Source organism: Rhamphochromis longiceps, linkage group LG13 (genome assembly GCF_057381845.1).
Source record: "Rhamphochromis longiceps isolate RC_006_pf linkage group LG13, R_longiceps_female_GT1.1, whole genome shotgun sequence".
NCBI classification, from domain to species: Eukaryota; Metazoa; Chordata; class Actinopteri; order Cichliformes; family Cichlidae; genus Rhamphochromis; species Rhamphochromis longiceps.
Genome location: NC_140569.1, coordinates 8192678 through 8214781, shown reverse-complemented (window position 1 = coordinate 8214781; position 22104 = coordinate 8192678). Strand labels below are relative to the sequence as shown.

Genomic DNA, 22104 nt, shown 5'->3' with positions numbered 1-22104 from the left:
TGCTGCAGATGGCTTGCCCCTCTGTCAGCCTGGTTCTACCAGAGGTTTCTTCCTGATAAAGATGGAGTTTTTCCTTCCCACTGTCGCCAAAGTGCTTGCTCATAAGGGGCCGCCTGATTGTTTGGGGTTTCTCTGTGTTATTGTGGGGTCTTTACCTTACAATATTAAGTCACTGGGTATTTTCTGTTTTTAAGACCATTCTCTGTAAACCGTAGGCATGGCTGTGAGGGGAAAATCCCAGCAGATCAGCAGTTTCTAAAATACTCTGAACATGGTGTGGTTATTGGTGCGAAACAGGCTGCTGAAGTTGCCTTTCCTCCTCATTCTGATGGTCACAACTTCAGTAGCTCGCTTTGATCATGTCTGCATGCTTAAATGCACTGAGTGATCGACTGACTAGATATTCGCATTAACGTAGTAGCTGGTGAGTGTATTTTATGTCCTTCTGGATAAAAACAAGAAGCAACAGGTTTTGGTGAAGCGTGATTTGCTGATCACTTTAACCTCTTTCCAAACACACACAGTATAACACTGTTCCTTTACCCTTTGTGCATATAGTGCGAGAGAATTAACCACAATACATTTGTGGATCAGGCAGATAAACAAACGTAAACTTTCTATAGTGTTAAGAGGTTACAAATGCAGGCGATACTATACTGTCACAATCATTTGACACTTTGTTTTTGCAAAAATGTTGACTTGAGCTGCCATTTATATTTAAAAAAAAAATTTAGTTCAGCTCACTACAAATAAGGCATCCAGACACTGCTACGTTCCCCCAGAGGTTCTGCATTGTCTGCTCATGAATCGTATGAGAGCGTCTGTGGCCAAATGACCCAGCTGCAGCCTAAGAGCCTTCACTCCCAGCGACATTTCAAATGTCAAAACCACATCAGTTCCGGGTCTTACGCTTCCAGCGATCCCAGAGTTGAACCGGGAGCCACATTTTTAAAACGCCACCAGAGTCCATTTTCACTACGGCTCAGTCTCCAGAGTGCAGACCAAACTCAGTGTTTCAGAGTGATTGTTTAATACAATCGTCCACATGAATGACATGTTGAAACAGTGTGACTAAAGACGCGCTGAAAGCATCCCTCTCCGTCTCTCACACACAAACATACACACAAACACAGCCACATCCACGGCTCTATTATTGTGGGATGGTGGTGGGGTGGGGAAGTGATGGAGGGCCCTTCCTTGTCATACCCCAACTAACATATTGGAGTATTTATATGGGATTTGTGTGCATTAGATAAAAAGGCACTCTTGTTCTTTTCATCCTCATAGGCTTTTCATGGCTGTTTGACTGTAACACTGATGACTCTCTGCTGCACCCCCTCCACCCTCCACTCTCCAACCCCTCCACTCTGCGTTTCTCTAAGCCCCTTCCATCCACCCCAAATCCTTTCCTATCGGCCAATTTAAACAAGCTGGGTCCAGAGAGAGAGAGAGAGAGAGGGGAAGAGACAGAGATGCTGTGTCCTAAGCTCTTTTTAAAAACAGTAAAAGGAACGAGACGAGGGAAAAAAGAGCGGTAAAGAGGGTTAGGGCGATTTGGCAGCCAAAAGCCCAGTCGTACTACCCCAGGTCTTCCCCTGCACCACTGACAGAGGCTAAGAAAGCAGATCCCCAAACCTCCCCAAAGATAATGGCCACAGAGAGGAAGAGACAAAGCTTCTGCTTTTTTATTGCACCCCCCCCCCCCCCCCCCTCCTCCTTTAGAACAATTTTTATATTGAAACACCCCCCACCCCCCCTCCTCTTTTGTAATCTGGTCTCCGATGAAGTTTCATTGTTTCTCATGTGAAGCCAGTGACAGCTTAGCTGAGATTGAGTAGGGCAGGAATTATAGCGCAGGCGTTTTCCCGTTTGGCTCGCTGAGAAAAGAGCGGAGAAAGAGAGGAAGGCGAGCACAATGGCAGTTTGGGGGCTCCTCGCCGATTCCCGCCGCATTCCCCAAATCCGACTCGAAGTGAGAGAGAACAAGACGGAAATCTGGGAAGCGTCCCAACGTTCCTTTGATGGCTGCTGGCCTCTCTCGCTCATCACACAGTCTTCTGTCAGTGGAGGAAGGAGAATGCAAGATTTCATTTTTTTATTTTTGCTTACTGGAGGCCAAAGTTACTGTGAGCATTCAGAGCGACAGAGAGCTGAGAATTTCCGTTAACAGTTTAATTTATGATGATAAATGATAACGATAAATGCGCTGACTGTGACTTCTTGGTGTGACTTAATCTAAAGTTGTAAAGGAAAAACTAAAAATGTTCATGTTTGAACATTTGAAAGGTTGAGAGAAGTATCTGCTTGCAGTTCAATTCTGTCTTACCGACCATTTATATTTATATTTATATTTCTGGTAATGCTATAGAGAAAAAACACCTTAGTTTTAGCAGTTTCAGCAGTAACAGTGGTGTGTATCTAAATCTGTGATGGAAACGGACAAACCAAACACTGTAAAACTAAAGTTTCAGATTCATTGAATTCATTAAATCTCTATCTGAAATATAAACTAGAAGCAGACTTAAAACCTTAGTGGACAAAGCAAACCCAAGATGAATAAATACAAAAACTTTTTTTGAAATAAGACAGCTTTAGTAGTTGAAAAATTGGACAAGGGGAAATAGTCAGGTGTAAAAACCTGCGCTGCTTTCACAAGGCCGAATCATCATAGCCAGATAATTGGATGGGAGCTCTCTGAGGTGGCAAAGCTCATAAGGTGCTTTGAGTAACCAGTGGTGACCAGAGAGGTTCAAAGGGGGGAATGAAACATGAACCAGCGACGGGATCCTGGAAAAAGTAGTGGTTTGGGGACGCCCAAAAAATTCCAAACCACAGCCAAATGGTCAATAAAATTATTTTCTATAAATCAATGTATTGCTTAAAAGCATGGAGTAATACAGGCTTAATGTCTGCATTGCTTCCTTCCTCTTTTGGGCCAGTAGAAAATCTCATGATTTCACACTTCATGTCAATCTGTCGTTAAATTTCTCTTTTATCAGTTGCAGTGAGCTTTTCCTGAAACTGCATAGCTTAGCCTGTTAGCCAGCTGGAGAAGCTCGTGAGTGAGTCCAGACCTGCTAAATCAGTGCTGGGTTTATAAGAGGGTTCATGGATGATTTCTGCTTGTCTAAAGATCTCTGCCTTTCAGGATTTGCCGCTAATGGTTTTGTGCCAGATATAGAACCTTAGAGGCTAACAGCATATTTACTTTATCATAATGTTTCTGGTCTTATCTATTCTGTGCTTTGTTTTACGAACGTACTCATTCGTTCAGTTTTAAACAACATGAAACATGTGTCACCAGCTCTATTTTCTTTCGTCAGTGCTGATGGAGCAGCCAGTCGGAGGAGACAACAACCAGAGACCTTACATTTGACCGTCAACCCAGACGTGCTCAGGATGCTGAAACAAACAGGTAAGTCTGCAGGTATAAATGAACAGTGCAAAACTCTCTCGGAGGATGACATTGCTAGTCAGCTTTGGTAAAAAAGTGAAACCTGTCTTATTGTAAAGAAACCATAGCTAGGTTTGATATCAATGTCTACTAAACTTTTTACTTTTGAATCAGTTTAGCTTTTTTTAGATGTCTTTCCAACATCTTGGTTAGTGTGGCCAAGGAGAGGAGAAGTCAGGGCATCTCTACTTAGACTGCAGCATCCTTTGACCTGATTGCAGAAGAGGCAGAAAATTGATAGATGGATAGACTGATGGATCATTTTTCACCTGGTTTACATCTAAACTGAGTTTAGATGCAAACCTAGCAGACTTTATTAAATGCTTAAAAAATGAAAACAAGAAAATGATTAACCTGAAGATGATGACCAGAGAAATACAGAGTTTTGTGTATGATTTTGTGTATGATTGAAGACCATTCATGCATGTTAGATCTCATCCGTGTCCTGTTATTGTGGCTCTTTCTTATTTAAAGAAGTCACGCCAACATAATTTTTCTCATTTGTACAGGTACTTATACCTGTACAAAGCATCTGATTTCTTTCTGGCTCGAGTTACCTTCCCTTCCCAAATCTAGAATTTAAGCCAAAACTGCAGATCTAATAATTGAATCCACTATGTTTACGTTCCTTTGACTTTAGATTAATCCACCCTCCATTTTGCTGTTAATCATCCCAAACTGCCTACAAGACAACAAGTGCTTTCACCAGTAACAGCTGATGGAGAGAGCGTGCCCATTATTTTAAAGAGCAGCTAATAATGTTCAGCATTTCAGTGTCAGGGCCACGTTTTAAGCCCCGCAGCAATTCTCCGGCGACATTCAGCCTGCTTTTTATTCTCTAAACGTCGCCTGAGTGCTCTGCTCTCCCCGTCTCAGATGTCTGAGATGACTAACTGGTCATTTAGGAAAAATACCCATTAAGAAAACATCACTTCTTCTTCTTCTTCTTGTAGCTGCGCTGCCTCCTCCCTCCATCCTGCTCTCTCCATTTTAATAATTCCATTTTTTCCTTCTTTTTTTTTTAGGTGATTAGCAATTGTCTCTGCATCAAATCGCTCTGTCATTCCATAATCCGGACTGTAGGCTATTGAGGGGAATTTGCATCACCGTTTTAAATATCTGTATATGCACGTCAGGGTTTTAATGTCAATCATAACCTTATTAACGCAGCGCTCAGAGCGAGAGAGATCGCCATGAGTGACAACGGTTTACGTTCGTTAAAACCCAGAAAAGGCGACGTGTCCGACCTGCTGAGCGAGCATGTAACCTGTTCAGGCGTTCAGCTGCGTGTGTTTACGCGCCGTGGGGCTGTCGTGTGTGATTATGCATGTCTAATGTTTGGTTGTTGTACTTGTTTCAAGTGTCATGGCTGGTTTACGGCAGCATCGAACATCATTCTCAGATGCCTTCTGTCGTTTTGTTCTGCAGGAAGCAGCAGAGCTGACGGAGACGGAGTGAATGTAAGTTGACTGATAGTTAAGTAACGCGGTTGCAGAAGCTGCAGTTTAGTGCAGAAAAACATGTAAAGTTTTGCATTTATGATCAGTGTATAAACACGTATTAATGCTAATAATGCTCTGCATTTACAAGCAGTTATGAGGACATTTAGGAGTTTGTTAATGTACAGTTTTTATAAGCAATCACAGCTTCTCATATTAAGACACATTAACTCAGAGCTCGCTGTGATTTAGTGCTGTCGTGATGGCAGAGTTTCATGATTACTGCGCTAAAAAAGTCTCACTACGGGAGTTATTGTGACACCTGTAGAAAAATAACTAATACAACCATCCTGTCAGTGAGTTACACATAACTTTATTTATTGTCATTTATATAAACTTTATATAAAAATCCATGGACAGTCTATAACCATAACAGTGTAATCGCTCATTTCTGATGTTCTTAAATGTGCACTACTGGTCTCGCTCTGTTTGGCACGCCGTGATAGTTATATGGAGTCCCACACCAACAGTTCAGCTGACTGTAATTCATGAAGGTGAACAACTAGAAAAGTGTGGCTGTGTGGATTTATCCTCAGTGAAACCCCAAGATCACAAGCAGGGAGACCAGCGGCTGAAAGACTGTCGCATAAGATCGCAAAAACAATCCTTAGCTTCCGTTCATGGTTCGAAAAAATTGGGGCATCAGTAAATCCATGCTTCACGTGAGCGATGCAAACCAGAGCAGTCGCTGTTTAGCATCAGTGACATTTCCCACATTGTCCTAGATAAACGCATAAACTTTGCCCCACATTTGGTTGGTTGGAAGCTGCTAACCGTAAATGCAATCATTATCTAACAGTGCGGTGAAAGGACACCTTTGCAACAGCGTCATAAATGTGACTGCTTGCATTGGAGTAATTTATACAGGTGGACGTAATTAAGTGGCCAGTGAGTGTCAATCTTTTATTACCTGAATTATCTTAATTACTGAAATGAGGGTTAAATTTATAGTTGCTGATAATAGATCAAACTGCATGAATTCAACTTATAGACTCGTAAACTGAAACGAGAACTAAATAAACAATGTGTGTATTTATTTATATGTATAAAAGTAAACAAAGAGAAGTTATTGCATTAGAGTTGAACAATACCTGGAGGATGTCTTATTGGACTGCTGTTTACAGTGATTAGCCAATTAGATATTAAAAAATTAAAAATTAATATATGCTGTTATTTTTATTACATTTGATAACATTTATATTACATTGGTCACTTAGTTCTTTTTATTGTTTTTACAGGATTAATTGTTCAACAGACTGTTGGATGATGAATATAATAAATGCAGAAATGACTGCAGCGCCATATGTTTATATTTATATAATAGTCATTATTCATGTTTATTAAGGGGGATGTTTCTGTTTCTTCCTCAGGATGATGACGACGACCCCGGGATGCTTCATGTGGTTCATTTAGGGATGGTTTGAAAAGACTAACGAACAACAGATAAGACTTTATTAATCCCAGAGGGACACAACATCTCACCAATAACAAGCACAGTAGTTACTTTGCTTGAAGCTTAATCTATAAAGGGTTTAAAAGTCCCCTCATTCACAGCCACACATGGAAAACTGTTTATTTTTTTATACCTGTCATAGAACATTTCAGCCAAATCATAAACATGAAATTCACTGAATTCAGCTTATTTCGTGTCTTTGTGAAGTCTAAACCAAATGAACCCTTGAAGGAAACACTTACCTGCTTCTTCTTTTAAAAACACGGCAGAAAATGTTTAAAACCTTTACATTAATCAGCCTGAAAAAATAAAGACTCCCATTTTACACTCATCTCACTGATATTGGATGTTCCAGGCTTCCTCTGCACGCGCATGTGTGTGTGTGCGCCGAGTAAATGTGTGTGTTTGCGTGTTGGACGAGATTACAGGCCGCAGTTTTATTCATGAACGGGAGCCAACCAGCGACTTTAAAGCATCGCGCGGAGCCCCTTTCCTGAACAGCAGCCATAGCCGTGTCAGAGCTGTCGACGCGCTGCGCTCACCGACTAATCTGACAGCGCCGCGCGAGCCCTAATCCCTCACTGTATCGTAATCTATTTACTTTGCATTCTAAGAGGATTTCCACCAAAAAATATACAAGAAGCGATGTTGGAAATGGACAGAAGATCAGCGAGGATGCTTTTCTGCTGTTTTTTTTTTTGTTTGTTTGTTTGTTTTGTTAGCTTTAAAAAAAATCATTGTATGTTTTTCGGGGAGTCAATCCTCTACGAAAGGGATGGGTGAAAGGAATTACATTTCTGACTGATACTAATACTTCTCTTATGTAAACATCAAAATGTTATATTTCCCTTCTGATGATAAAGTCACACTGCAGAGGCAGCTGGAGATAAGTGGCATCTGTCGCCGCCTTTAGTGGATCTCTTGACACGTTTATAATTTACAAACCAAGGCTGCATTATCTCCTGATTGTTTGACTTGACAGCTTGAATAAAAACTGCAAAATTGCTTAACAGGCAAACACGGGTCCCTCCCATCCCTCCAATGGCCTACACAGTCACCTTTTTGACATGCAAACAGTGAAAGCTCATAATACAAATGAAATTTCATAATACAGAAAACAAAGTGGGAGACCAAATGCTCTCCTCGGTTACCCTTTAAGCAATTATGTCAGCTTTGTGAAATCCTAAATAGTTATGCTTCATTTAAAATGTGGCCAGCAGCTTTTATTTATGAAACACCGCCTCACGCTCCAATCTTTGCCATCCGAGATGACTTGCAGAGATAGGCTTATTAGTGGTATTAACATACTGCGCGGCGTGCTGGAGCTGTGAAACAGCCTTGTTAACATTTGGAAATGAATCAAGCCTCCAGCATTTGCTATTATCCAGGTTATCTGCCTATCCCCCCCCCCCCTCTCTGTGCAACAGCTGTGCTGTTTCTCTGCACTGCGTCTAATGATGGCCGTGATTGGACTGATACGGTTCCCCCCTCAGGGGGATTTATAGGTTTGTTTCTGATCTCTGCGAGAGAAATCCCTAAAATATTATAGACAAATATGTCAAGACCATTAAAGACATCAAAGAGACAAGTTTACTTACAACGGAGAGTTTTTAGAAGGAAGAGATTCCCTGAAAAACAAAGAAATATACTGACTAGTGTTACGGTTTCTCTTTGTTGTTGGTTCTCAGGTGATTGAGATGCACTTTGCTTAAGGATCACACTGCGATCGCTTCATCGAGAAAAGTGCTCGGTTATAGTTTAGCATATCTAGTTTTAATATCTGTTCCTGAAAAAGCCTCACAGACAAAAGCGTTATATCTTGATTCTCTGATTCGAACAGTTTGTTTTTCCTTTCTTTTCTTTTTTGTTAGACTAAACAAAAAAATAAAGCACGGGTAAATAAAATAAATATGATCTGATGGGTCCTGTTATAGATTCTGGAGACTTCTTATGACAGCAAATTATACACACGTTATAGTTTTATCAGGCTGATACTTCATGAATGTGGCTGATTTTGTCAGATTTTCTTACAAAGTTTTCTTTTGATGTACACATGAGCTGCAAAACACTGTTAGTTATTTTCTTTAAAGAAAATTGAATTCTGAAATCCCCAAAAGATGCATTAGGATTTGTCTTCTTTTGATTTTATGAGCTGAACTAACTCTCAGACTGAAATAAATGTGCATGCAAATAATGTAAACACGTATAGAAATCTATATTTCCTCATGCGTGGTCCAAGTAACTTTATTTCTTTGCTGTGAGATTTTAATTTTGAAGGTTTACGGTCATAGTACTGCATCATTTTTATGCATTTCTGCCCCTGGCATCTGTTTGTGAAGAGAATCTTGTCTCTGAATGAAAAAGAAAATGTGGCCAACACGTCAGACAGCGATGCGTTGACACACCACACAGAGACGACGTCCGCTGCGGGGAAGCGCTAAAGCCTGCAGGCCAACCAGCCCTCCATTAAGCCCTCCCAAGTCTGGTGGGCTGCAAGGAGAAGACAAGTTGTAACTTGGGATGATGAGTGTGCTGCATCCTTTGCAGATGAGATAATGTAAGCACTCTTCAGATACCTCTCTATCCCCTCCTCGCTGTGACGCAACTGATGCATGAGGAAAGAGGACAGGAAGTGGGGCTGTCATCAGAAAAACAAAAGTCAGATATGAGGGGTGTCGTCCTTTGCAGAAATCAGCGAGAGCTGCTTTCGCCGGTCCAATCTTGTCTGATTTCCCTCCATCAGCCACTTCAAGGGAGGAAAAGGAGGAAGAAGGAAGTGCGTGACTGCTCAGCTGATCTCAGAGCAGCACAAAAGCCTCCAATCATTTAATTTAATGGTCTACAGTAACAGGACTTCAGTGGAGACGGTGTTGGTGATTAGCAAAACCCAAGTAAGATAATGGCAGCAGTGGTGTAGGAGGGCAGTATCAGTGTAAGCAAACATCTAGTCAAATACATCTGATTCTGCCCTGCAGTTTGGACTTCCTTTGCATGTTGACAAAAAAAAATGTTAAATCTCAATGTCACCATTTTATTTTACCCATGTCAATAAAAATGCCAACTTTTCAGCCTTGTTGCCCCCATCAGACCTCTTTACCTTTGGCTAATTCAGCACCACATGCCCATGGTTCAGACGGTGCAAGTTCATTTGGTGTTTTGTGAAACTAAACTGATGTGTGGCTGCTGGTTCTTGTCCCTGTGCATGAGTTAACAGCAGTATTTTAAAGAGCAGAATTAGACTTCACAGCAAACGAAGTGCACGCAAGGTCCCAGGAGGTCAGGAGGCCACAGTTCTTGTCTCCTTTGTGAGCTTTTTGTGTTTTGCACTTCTTTGTTTTCACTCACTCGTTTGTTTAATTTTCACTCGCTGGATAGGTTTAAGAAAATATTGTGTTTAAATATGCTCCATTACATTATAAACCCGCAGGCTCATAGTGATGCTTAAGAGTACTCAGCGCATTTAAATGGGACATGGTTCCCACTTTTGCTGGTAAAGCAATTTCCTGTAACTTGCCGATAAGTTCTGTGGTTTCACCCACCGTTCTGTCTCCATATACAAGTAGTGTTGAACCACAGAGCTCCAGCTGCCCTCAAATACCGACTAGAAGCTTGTCCTCCATTCCTGATGTGATGGTGTCAGGAGGATCCACTGACTTATTTTCTCCCAAAGTTGAAATATTTCCACATCTTTATTTAAACTTTGTGGATTTCCATCGCTAACATAAAAAAGGGAGGATTGTTAGATGCCATGCGAGTGAATGAAAGTGGGTCTTTTTAGTTATTATTTATGGGTGTAAATTTGAAATTAAGTCATTAATATCAAACTTTTATATAGAAAGAGATCAAAAGCATGCTAGCTACTAAATTTACCAAATCATCACGTGCATAAGTGCAGCTTCACGTGGCTCCTATTGTGGTTGTAAATTTGTTTACCGGCCTTCATCCTTCATTATAATGAGGATTCTTTGCAAATTAGTACAATAAGCCACCTGGGCCTACAGTGTTTCTGTGTAAATGCACAATTTTCTGCCACAAAAAGCATTTTGTTTTTAAATTATGCCTTTTCATGCTTGTTTTAAGAAAAGCTCTCACAAGTGTTGGATGTCTCACTAGCTGGAAACTGAGAATCACCAACAAAGTGACCAGAGCTGTCTACCTGACGTAAAGAGAGGTGACCAAATCTCTCAGCACGCTTCAGGATCAGGTAACCCGTGTACTCCTTTAATTCCACAGAAATGGGACGGCTAAGACTCTATGTACAAATTGTCCCTAGTCTGTCCTCTGCTGAACTAAACCTACAGCTCCCAAACCCAAGAGGAATTTCATGAATGCTCTCAGTGCCTAGTGCCACAGGGGTGACTAAGCTGCTTTCACTCCACCAGCTCGGCTGCGCCGGCCGCCTGGACTCAGCTGTGAAATCCTCGGTGGTACTCTCGGCTTCTTTGAGTCTCAATGACGAACTCAAGGGGTTGAAGGGTTTTTAGGCCAGAAAACATTTCAAAATTACTAAATAAACCAAAACAAATCAACCAAGCTACCCTTTTTTAAAATTCCCACACCTGATGTTCAACTAAAGAATTTAAAAGCAGGAAACTGAGGCCTTGCCTGACAAAGCACAGAAACCTGAGACGGTGGCCCGGACTACTCCCATGTTGGTGTACAGTTGACCCCAGATCAACCTCTCAGGTAAATTTAATCCTCCTCTGTATCACCCTTCACTCTTCATACCGGCCTATGAACACAACAGGATGCCAAGGTCTGGCGACAGTCGGCAGCCAATGAAAGACAAGCGTGAGTGCTGTTTTTTTCCTGTCCTGCATGGAAATGGAAGACAAGAAAACAGTCCCAGCATGCAGGCTGCTATCGGTGCATCTGCCGGGCCTTTCGGATCTTTGTCTTGCGCACACATACACACTGACTTATCGAAGCCCAGGAGTGCTCGCAAACCAAATACTGGAGGATCAGTCCGGTTTCTGTCTTTATCTTTTCTGTCTGTCTCTTTTTTACTTTCCTAGATACAAATCTCAAACCACTCATGCGAGGACCGTCCGGCATGGTTCCAGTTCATTTCCTGGACAAAGTGTGAACAAAGTGTCAACAGTTTCCAGTCCACCCACATTCACACACCTTAACCGCAAAAGATGAGAGGCCAAAAGGTCAAATCAGCTGACAACAGGGGGACGTTGTGCTGCGATCGATCGTCCCGTTGAGCAGAATATGAAGGTGTCAGACCCTCAAAATCAGGCTTATACAAACACTGGTCACACTAATAGTTCAATAACACCCTTTTTAATTATTAAAATATCACATATCTAATATACTCCTGCAGGAAAACTGCTGCAGCACTCTGTTTTTGTATCTGTGGATTATTGTTTTAAGGCTTTAATTCTCCCTGTCAGCATTTTAGAGCATCGCATTGCCAACATTCAGGTGAAAGAACTGATTATTTGTAGTTCTGTTTATCCGTTATGTTGATTAAACGGTGTCCTCAAAACACCCCCATGATTCCGATCAACTAAAGTCCTCCAAGAATTCAAAAACTGATTGCAAAACATGTGAGATGAACAAAGACAGAGACTGTTTGGCTGGATGATATCATATAAATATAAAGGTTTCTCATTGGTGGAGCTCGGTGGAGCTCAGGTGAGGCCATGTTTTGTGTGTTTAGCTTTTCTGCACGTTATTGTTGTGAAACGTGGGGAAAATATCATTTGAATTTGTGCATTTTTCAGCAAATTTCTTGTTTTAATTTATAATAATTTCTGTCTTATTTTCAGGTCGATAAATATTCCAGTCCAGTTTTCAGATCAGTCAGAACATTTTAGGATTAGAAGACAATGTTCCAACACATTTACGTCGTTTTAGAACTACATCAGGTGTAAAAAGAAGTGTGGTGCGTTTAATGTTGTCTTAGGGAAAACGAACTACATGTCTGCGTTGTTAAGTCAATCTGATAGCGTCCCCTGTAGTATACATTACTTGAAAATTTTTAAATCTTAGTGTGTGAAACAGTAGAAACAATGCAAACTAAACAATGTGGTTTTGTTTTTTCGACCTTTTGCTAAGCATTTAATTCACCATCACCTCCTTTAAGCTTGAACAGAACTGCACTTGAATTCACTCCTGATGGATTTAAGCCAAATAATTTCTTGACTTTCAAAGGTTTGAATTCCTTCGTTTGACACCAAAATTAATAAGTCAACAACTGAAACAGCAACACTAATATATTAATTATTAATTAAAACGATCGGATTATTTTCCAGGATTTTTGTAAAAACTGAAACTTCCTTCTTTTTGGCTCCTTTCTCATTTTAGGTGGGCCATTGCTGCATTTTCGCAGGTGTACCAAAGTGCTGCTTCGTGCGCTTTATTGCTCTCTAACGCTGCGCAGAATCAGATTGCATTTGCGGGAGTAGTTTAGCCTTAAATCCCAGATTTTAATCCCTGCATTGTTCGCACTGAGTCTGATTACAGTCTGTTTTACACTCTGATTTCCTGCTCGACTGTTTAATTGGAACCGCGGCTTCGCTCGCTCAGAGGAAACTAGATGAAAAGCGCGTCTTTTCACTCCAGCTCGTGTTTGAAGGTGAGCAGCTGCCTCACGAGAGACCTGTGGCTCCCTCAAACTCCTTAAACCATCGCGCAAGAGCGGCAGCAAATATTTGTTTGATGCAAATCCGAACAAATCCGCCGCTCGCTGCGCTGTTTGCGCGTCTTGGCGCAAACACGTTTAATGTCCTGGTCTGCAGATATTTATTCAGCTGCTGCGAGACTCATTTGCATAAAGGGAGAGATAGAGAAATGGAGGGAGAGGGACAGAGTGGGAGAGGGCCGGCTGCAGCTGAAACGGACTCCACACGAGCAGGAACCTGAAATATGTATCGATCAGACTGATAATCTGATCAGGGCAACAGGAAAAAGAAAAAAAATCTCCTGAATTTTACCTTTTTATGCTTCAAATAGACTCAATTTTACGTCGTGACCTTTCCTCACAGGCGGAATAAAACTGCTTCTGTTTGTTTGCGTCGCTTTCAGAGGCCTTAAAGCGCCAGAACGACCCAGATTTTACCGGGGGAAAAATTCAAAGTCAAAGCAGTTTCTTGTTGTTGTTTTTTTTTTTTTTTTACATTATTTGTTGCTATAATTTCCATTTCTGGTTTGGATCTTTTAAATCAAACAAAACCAGAGACTTCTGCGTAAAAGTGCATACATTTGTAGGATTTAACTTCTCACTGAGACGTATTTAAAAAGCAGAACTCAGTTGGCAAAACTGTGGCTTTCATTTTAAAAATATTTGAGCCAATAAATGCAAAAAAAGAAAAGGAAAATAAATTCCAGCGTTACTGTTCTCACCTTTTATAAGTTATCCTCCTTTTTAAAATATATAACTTTGTGTTTCAGACGTTTTGTTGATTTTTCACAGACAGAAGTATAGAAATAATCAGCGAGAGAGACACAGAGAGAGAGAGCCCTGTAATAATAAACAGAATTCAATTTGTCTTCATTAGCGGGCAGAAAAGAAAGTGCGCACAACCTGCTCATTTTCTTTGCGCAAGGATGAGGGTTTAATTGGGGCAAATAATTAGCCTGAACCTCCCGCTCTCTGTGCGGCCTTCATTGCTCTAAACGCGTCCAAAACAACCTTGCCAGTGCACTGACGCGATTTTTTAAAACGACCCCCCTCCTTCCTTTTGATATTGCCCCGGAGCAGAAACGCATTAAACACACACACACTTACATGTGACCCTCTAACCTGGCCCCACCTACGTAATTACCGCATCAGAGGCGGTGAAATTCCTGCAGGATATTTTGGAGAAACCAACTCGGGGCGCAGGAGTAATTATCACGCCATTACAGCGCTGCGTTCAATTACGCCTCGATCAGCTGTCTCCCGGCTTACTGTTTGGACTGTTTGGTGAAGGAGGTTAACTTTAAAAAAAAAAAAAAAAAAAAAAAGATTATTATTTTATTTTAAAAGACACTTTGCTTCCCTAAAGCAAGGAGAGATGTCAGCATTTCAATTTAAAGGCAGACACTGAGAGGATTAAACGGCTGCTCTCTAAAATGGAAATGCAAGCCTACACGGCGTTCACGGCTTGTTTTAATTATGGCCTAATTTGCATTTACCGCCGTTATAATTAGGGGATGGGGGTGGGGGGGACAAAAATCAACAAGCTTTTAAATAAAAGTGTGACTAGTTCAAATAAGAGAAAACAGCAGTGTCGAGTTTGTAATTTGATGGTGTACAAAAAGAAACTCGACTCCCTGTTGGGAATCAAAGTGAGACAAGGAAAAATAAAATATGACTTAACGGATCTTTATTGGATGAACATGTATGTAAGGGTGGTCGCCTTTAAAGATACATTCAACATCTCACTGTCATTTTTGGAGCTATAAATCCACATTTTCCTCTCCTCCCCCAGAAGAGTTAAAATAATAATAATAATAAAAAGCTTTGACTCCAATAACAAGCCAAGTGCTGCGGTTCAAACATGTCCCAGAGAGGTGGTCTGCTTTGAAAACGTGGAAGCTAGAATAATAATTATAATTATAATAATAATATCTGGAAAAAAGAAAATGTCCCAGAATAGTTTCTGCATCTATAGTTTAGATTTAGAGTTTTCCCCAAGACATTTCAAATTTTGCTGAGTAAAACAAGGTGGATATAAAAGCTGAACTTTATGGCCAATTTGTTCTCTTTGGAATATTTGGGAAGATTTACATACAGTTTCTTTTTTCTTCTTTCTTTCTTTCAAAGTGGTAATAAACAATTTTAAATTCAGAAAAGAAAAAAACAACAACTAAACATGGTCACTGTAACTGACCCAAATACATATTTACATATTTCAGCTCCTGTGTGCAGCTGACTAAAAATCTCTGTCATCCTAAAATAACAAATTCCAGAAAATAATAAAAACTATACAGGACTCGATGGAGGTAAAGAGGGCACGGCAGGCAGTTCCCGTCGGTGCACCAGAGGGGAAAATATTCCTCCCATCCAGAGAGCTGGTGGTCAAAGGAGTTTGGTTGAAATGACTCTTGGAAAAACAGTTTTGTTAAGCTTATCCCAAGGAGGGGTGTCTTTTAAAAAAACAAAAAAAAAAAAACAACCCTTTTTCTTCGTCTTCAGGAAATCTGCTCCTGATGCTTTCTCTTTACAGGTCTGTCTTTTTCTTTCTTTCTTTCTTCTTTTAAACTTTGAAACAGGACGAGCGGGAGAAGGAAGTCCGATTCTTGAGCATTCCTGCTGCTATCTTGTTGTCTTATGGTTCATAAACTCTTTTGTCTTTTTAAAAAACAAGCAGTAAGCTAATCTGGAAAATAAAAGAGAGCAGACAAGCAGGGCGGGCAGTGGCGGGTGGGTGGGGAAGAAAGCCTGATCACAAGACTTGGAACCTCCAGGACGCCTGGTCTTTGTAGTCCAAGCAGTCTGTGGTGTTAAAGTTGAGCTTCCATGAAGAGGCGGCAGTCTGCTCTTTGTAATCCAGGCAGTCGGAGGAGTTGAAGGCCAGGCCGGAGCTGCCGTACGCCTGGTGGTGGTGGTGATGGTGGTGGTGGCCTGACGACTGGGAGATGTGGTGGTGCGGGTGGCCCGACATAGATGAGGCCGTCATGGGGCTGAGCTGGTGCGGGTGGTGATGGGAGTGCATGGGGGCTAGGTAGGAGCCGCAGTCCACGCCGCTAAAATAGGAGCTGGAAGGGGTGGGGTAGCCCTGGCCATAGCCCGGCGTCTGGTTGTAGGACATGGGGTAGGAGGTGGCGGCTGCAGCAGAGCCTGACATGGAACGCTGCATACAGGAGGCATTAGATGGGGGCCCGGGCTCAGGGAGCGGGGCCACGGCAGGAGCCGGAGCGTTTCCAGGGGAGATAGCAGGGCTCCATATAGAGGAGACGGTGCTGATGGAGGTAGAGGTGCTGCTGAGTGCCGCTGGGCCCGTGTGATTGGTGGACGAGGACGAAGAGGAGGAAGAGCCCGTGCTGGAGACAGCAGGAGGTGTAAACTGGCCGCTGCTCTCAGATCCGGTACTCTCCCGGGCCGGAGAGGACTTCTTCTTGGGCGGCCGGGCTTTGGCACTGCTGCCGCTTTGCTGCTGCTGGCGACACTTGGCCCTCCGGTTCTTGAACCACACCTACAACCACAAACACCAGCCAGGAGTTAGCAACCCTACACGACACCGGCCTCAGCATTTCAGGAAAAAAAGAACCTCCTGGGCCATGGTGGGAGTACATTATGGAGGAAAATTGGGGGTTATTAGCCATCAAGGTTCATTTCCACCCCGGCCCCTTGGCTTGGACCAGCCAGGGGTCTAATTTCATACCTGGTAGACGGGTCTAAGATAACAGGCTATTGAGTTTCACCACACAGTAGAGTAACTCTAGAGCACAGAGAGGGTATGATTGTGTAGAGCATTTTGCTTTACACACATTCTGAAAATAACTCGAATTGTGCCTTGGATTTCCCCTAATGCCTTTCAAGGAGCAGTGTTTGTTCAATACTAGAGTACACCAGTGAGATGTTTGGAGTATATGCAGGTTTGAGTCTTGGTTTCTTCATATTTCAGATCGAATTACACGACCTGTACTTGAAGAGCATCAAAAATGAAAAAAATAAATACAATTTTTAAAAATAATTGAGTGATTCTGCTGTGAAATAATCTTTAGTAAATTCAGTTTGTTTGCATCAGCCTACCCGGGTCTATGATATCATCATTATTATTATTATTGAAATTAAATGAAGTACTATGAGGTTTGTGTGACAAAACAAAATGCCACACAAACCAGTGTATTGAGCCAAACACAAAAAAAAAAGAAATAGAAAGGCAGCTACTAAATTTTACTTTACTGAGGAACTAATAAACAAACCAAGGTGTGTAATTTTAATTACACTCATTATCTAACCAGTATCTAGCCATCTGCATGATTTTTGTTGTCCTTTTCTTCTTAAAAATCAGTGCATTACTGGGGTACATACAAGGCCTAAAGTTACCCAGGAATCATTCTTAATTTCCCCATAATTGACTTAAATATTTGTGACTCTTAAAAAAAAAAGATTAATGATTTAGTAGCATGAAAACGGGGACATAAATGTACCATAATCTAAGATATTTGCCTGTACAGTTTGTAGCTTGCTAGCTGGAGCGTTAACCGATAATTAACCTTTAATTCAGACACAAATGACGTCATTAAAAGTCCCTCAGGAGATAAGGGAAAATGTATTTAAATTAGAGGTTTTTGAAAATAAAGAAAATAAACTCTTTAAATAAATTACTTTGAAGTTCATAAGAGTAAGTTGACATCTTCGTTTGACTATTTTAACTAAACTTGCAGGTCTTCATTGTCCTACTTTTTAAAAATACGGTCAACCACACTAAAGACATTAACTTAATGTCAGCGGAAGCAGAGATTAAAATGTCTTTTTTTTTTACTTTTTATTTATTTTTGTACCTGGACTCTTGATTCAGGCAGGTTGATTTTCAGTGCGACCTCCTCCCGCATGAATATGTCCGGGTACCGGGTTTTGGCGAACAGAGCTTCCAGGACGTCGAGCTGGGAGCGGGTGAAGGTGGTTCGCTCCCGCCGCTGCTTCCTGGGAGTAGCTGCGGGGAAGAAAGGCGACACAGAGGGGAGAGAAAGACCGGAGAACCGCGTCAGAAACACGGAGGAAACCTGTAAATAATGTCGGGTGAGTGGTAGCGACATGCAAGCCTGTCCTGCTCTGCTGTTGGCTGAGGGTTAGAAAAGAAATTGTGTCTTTTTATTTACTGTTTTACGTTTACATTTTTGTTGTGTGTACATTTTAAAATTTGTTTTTACCATTTTAACAGTGAAACACGCAATGTTATTATTATTATTATAAACGTTTCTTGTTGTTTAACTCTAACCCCTTGATTTGGAGCTCATGTTTACTGCGCATGCTTCTGTCCAGGTGCTCCGTGTGTGTGTGTGTGTGTGTGTGTGTGTGTGTGTGTGGCTGAGAGAGAGAGTGAGAGTTGGGGGGGGGGGGGGGGGTCCTACCTGGGTAACCCACTGAGGGGTGCAGCAGGTCCATGGCAGCGCCACTGAGCCCCAGGCCGTTGACGCCATAGGGGGGCTGTTTGAGGTAGGACATCATGCTACAGGCGGTCACTGCTCCACCCAGCTCAGGCCAGCGGTTCAGTTTCCCCCGATGCTGCAGCTTGGCGGGTCAGGGGGCCGATTCCAGCTACTGCACGGAGAGGAGACACCGCAAACAAGTGAGAAGTTTGTGCGCCACCAAAAAACAAGATGAATCCCGACATGTATGCATTTCACACTGATGACCACTGCTGTCATATTTTATTATTATCATGATCATTATCACCTCTAGCTCTTCACAAATCTCTTCCAGTTTCCACTCACTCCCCCTCCTCCCAAACCACGGTTAACTGAAAAACGCATTTATTTTCAAATAAATGAAGAAACCAGGAAATCATAGTGTAGGAATTTAATTCAAGCTAGACATAGACCTTTTAATTGGTGCAGAATACTATGAACTTAAAAAAAAAAAAAAAAAACCGTGTTCAGGATTATTTGATTATTTTTTAGGATTAAGAGGGCCAAACGGCCCGAGACTCGAGCGCAGAGAGACAAATGCAAAGCTTTTATTTTGCAAAGCAGAATTTATCCACACTTTAAACCTGAAAGCTCCCCACAGACTTTACGAAAGTCATAAAAGAAGAAACTAGATTTGCATTTTGTCTCGTGTGTGTGTCCAACTATAACAACGTTTATTTACAGCAGACCTGCAAATTATTCCAGCCCTCCAAAAAAAAAAAAAAAAAAAATCACGCACGCGCACTCTTACTGCGACATAAACTACAAAAACACGCGGGTAAACATTTCCGTAGTATTAATAATTCAAATCAAAAATAATCATCTGCCTTCTGTTTTTTGCGCTCACATATTTGTATTTGTTTTTTCAAACCTGCAGTTTTAAAAAAATTTCCTAATTACCGGTGTATTTTTCATACAAATCTGGTTATTTCACACAACAAAAGCAAACTTAATAAAACTTATGAATAAAATGTGTGTGTGAGGTGTGTGTAGGCCTGCACTTTCTCCCTCTCTCTCTCACACACACACGCAGAGTTACAAAACGCTAGATTATCTGTGTAGTTTGACAATCAATTTAAAAATACATATATAACAAAAAATCTCTGTTCTGGCTCATTCTGTTTCTTTCGGATCGTCAGACTTCGTGTGCGTTTTTGACCACAGCAGGACTCCTGTGGCTCTTCAGTCCTCGGCTGAGAATTTCAGTTAAAAGTCCACCAACGTGAAACGCATTTTTCTCCAACAACCAGCTTCTGTTATTATATTTAAACCAGGCTGAAGATGTGAGGAGTCGATTTTTGTGCTTTGTTTTAAAGGTGCACAAAGTGAGGACCAAATTCAGCTGGAAAAAAGTTCAAATTTGTTTAATTTTGGATTTTTACTGGATTAAATAGATAGATTTAGCATTGTATTTTTAGTAAAGCAACGCTTCGGTCTTCTTTACTTTTCGGCTCTTAAAAAAAGAAAAACAAAAGAGAGAGAGAGAGTGAGAGAGACAGAGAAAATTAATAAATAAAACCCTGCATGGTTTTATTTTTGTTTCTAGTAAAGTACTGCTGGTTAAGTAAAGACGCAAACCTGAAGGAAAATAAGCAAAATTATATACATATTCAGCAGCTCCTAAAACATTTACACACACAAACACACACACACACAAAGAGTCCGGGTGGAGAAACTAGTTTGCGTGCAGACTGATCTGAAGCTTAAAAACACGCAACCCGGGAGTGTGAATTAAATTAGTGGGGTTATTTTAACAATGACCAAACCAAACCTCTGCGTGCCAAACGCGTATTCCAGCAGCTCTTTAAAAAAAACGCGCTTCCAGCTCAGCCAGGCCAGAGTGAAAAGGCGAGATCTCCGTGCAAATGAACTCAATTAGAATTTAGATTAGACCTCCGGGGAGAGAGAGCGTTTCAGAAGGGTCCTTATCAGCAAAATAAATTAACAAAAACCAAAAAACACGCCTCTCCAATTATCTGCTGAGCGCTTCAGAGTCTTTAATGGACAATTGCTCTTAATAAAAATAAATAAAAACTTACAGGAATGAGAATATTTAAAAAAAAAACAAACAAAAAAAAACAAATAAAGGAGGAGGAAGTTGGCTCGATTTATCGGCTTCAAGATGAAGTCCTTGACAGTGCTGAGTAATTGATATCTGCGCAAAAATTCAATATAAAAGTGCAGCGGTACAAACTGAAATCAGGTGCGTGGTACGGGTTATTCATGAAAAATGTTTCAGGTTTTTTTTTTTTTTTTTAAATATACATTTTAATATGTTTTTGTACTTTAGCTATAGGGTTATTTCGTGAATGAACCGCGGCTCAGAGTTCCTCGGAGCGAAAATGCACACAAACCAGAAGATTTTGCGTAAAATCAGCGAAAGAAAACAGGAAACTTTACCTTGTTGTTCTCCTTCCCTTGTCCCGAACGCTCGAACCGCAAGAGGCGAGTAAAAATTATCCAGCTGCAGGAAGTCTGCGGGGCACAAAACTCGCGCAGCGGCAGCAGACTTTCTCAGAAACAAATATCAGTGCGCAAACCGAGCAGCATCACCAGCATTGCCGCGTCCTCGGTGCGGTTCCGGCCGTTTTTACAGCCAAATAAATCAAACTCATTTGCTTTCAGGGGGTTTGTCGTTGTCTGTCAGAGTGTTAAGGTGATTTCTAATGGAGATGGATGGAGATTGATCACCTTCTCTCCGCCCCGCGCCTCTATGAGCGGAGGATCACCTGCGGATCCGCCTCCTGCAGCCAATCAGCGAGGGCTAGCGAGCTGACGGACGGCGCAGGCCACCTATGGGCGAGCAGAGGCAGCCGGGGGGAGCCCACTCCCACTCATCTCCCCCCACCACCCTTCCTCCTCCTCCTCTTCTCAGTCCCGGACCACAGGAACCACAGAGCGGTTTTAAAAAGATGGAAATGTTTCGTAGGCCTGCAGGGGAAGGTGCTTCAGAGGCTGCAGGCCTGCGCTCTGCTGTGCGTATAAGAAGAATTTAGAAGGTACTCGCACCTCACAGGAACCAGTTTTTTATTGTTTGCATGCCGGGTATAGAGCATCTTTGCTGGGATTGTCAGCAAACTTTAGTGCTGACTTTTCTCCACCTAAAATACATATTCTGGGTTTTTGAAAAGACCCCCCCACCAAACAAAAAACAGACGAACAAACGCTTCAATGGCAAAGGTTACAAATCAAGATTTAGTAGCAATAGAAACCCGAGGAAACCCCCGCTGTAGTTTGGCAGTTATTTCCTAAAAAACAATACACACATTTACGAGAAAAGGCCTCGAAGCTTCAGCCACATTTCTATCTACGGTCACCGTTTGCCATTTTTTAAAAACACAAACAAGTGGACACCGAAACAAAAAACAGGATAGAAGTTAAAATTATCCATTTTGATTTTTATTGTGATGCCCCCTCCCATCTTTTATTTTTTCTCCCCCGTACGCACGCACGCACGCACGCACACGCACACGCACACACACACACACACACACACACACACACACACACACGTCTCATGAATATGAATGAGGTTTAATCCCCATTTAGAATTACATTTGAGGATGGTTGACGTAAAGTTTAATAGGGATAGACCTCCAACTCACTGCGGAGGAAAAAGAAGAATC

At 41.6% G+C, this 22104-nt stretch overlaps 2 protein-coding genes across 5 annotated transcripts in view; one reads left to right on the top strand and one right to left on the bottom strand.

Moving 5' to 3' along the window:
- The window catches only part of wdpcp (WD repeat containing planar cell polarity effector), an 88586-nt gene extending 79124 nt beyond the window's left edge, over window positions 1–9462 (top strand). For 3 of the 4 annotated variants that reach the window (XM_085427314.1, XM_085427313.1, XM_085427316.1), the window contains exons 16-18: window positions 3324–3415; window positions 4883–4914; window positions 6324–9462. In XM_085427314.1, the coding sequence (XP_085283440.1) occupies window positions 3324–3415; window positions 4883–4914; window positions 6324–6377 (178 nt within the window). In that variant the 3' untranslated portion in view covers window positions 6378–9462. Of the gene's footprint in view, window positions 1–3323; window positions 3416–4815; window positions 4915–6323 lie in introns of all 4 variants that reach the window. The other variant, XM_085427315.1, reaches the window with a different exon arrangement.
- A 5245-nt stretch (window positions 9463–14707) lies between these two features.
- Window positions 14708–21170, bottom strand: otx1 (orthodenticle homeobox 1). The gene is made up of 4 exons (XM_085427312.1): window positions 20879–21170; window positions 18422–18611; window positions 17852–18003; window positions 14708–16536 (listed from the first exon to the last, which is right to left on the bottom strand). The coding sequence occupies exons 2-4, from the start codon at window positions 18516–18518 to the stop codon at window positions 15787–15789; spliced, it is 999 nt and encodes a 332-aa protein (XP_085283438.1). The 5' UTR covers window positions 18519–18611; window positions 20879–21170; the 3' UTR covers window positions 14708–15786.
- Between the last annotated feature and the right edge of the window lie 934 nt (window positions 21171–22104).

Coding starts and splice junctions, on each gene's coding strand:
- otx1 (XM_085427312.1), bottom strand. CDS start 18,518: ATGATGTCCTACCTCAAACAGCCCCCCTATGGCGTCAACGGCCTGGGG. Junction 18,004..18,421: donor CCCCTCAGTGGGTTACCCAG/GTAGGACCCCCC, acceptor TCTTCCCCGCAG/CTACTCCCAGGAAGCAGCGG. Junction 16,537..17,851: donor TGCCTGAATCAAGAGTCCAG/GTACAAAAATAA, acceptor TTGTGGTTGTAG/GTGTGGTTCAAGAACCGGAG.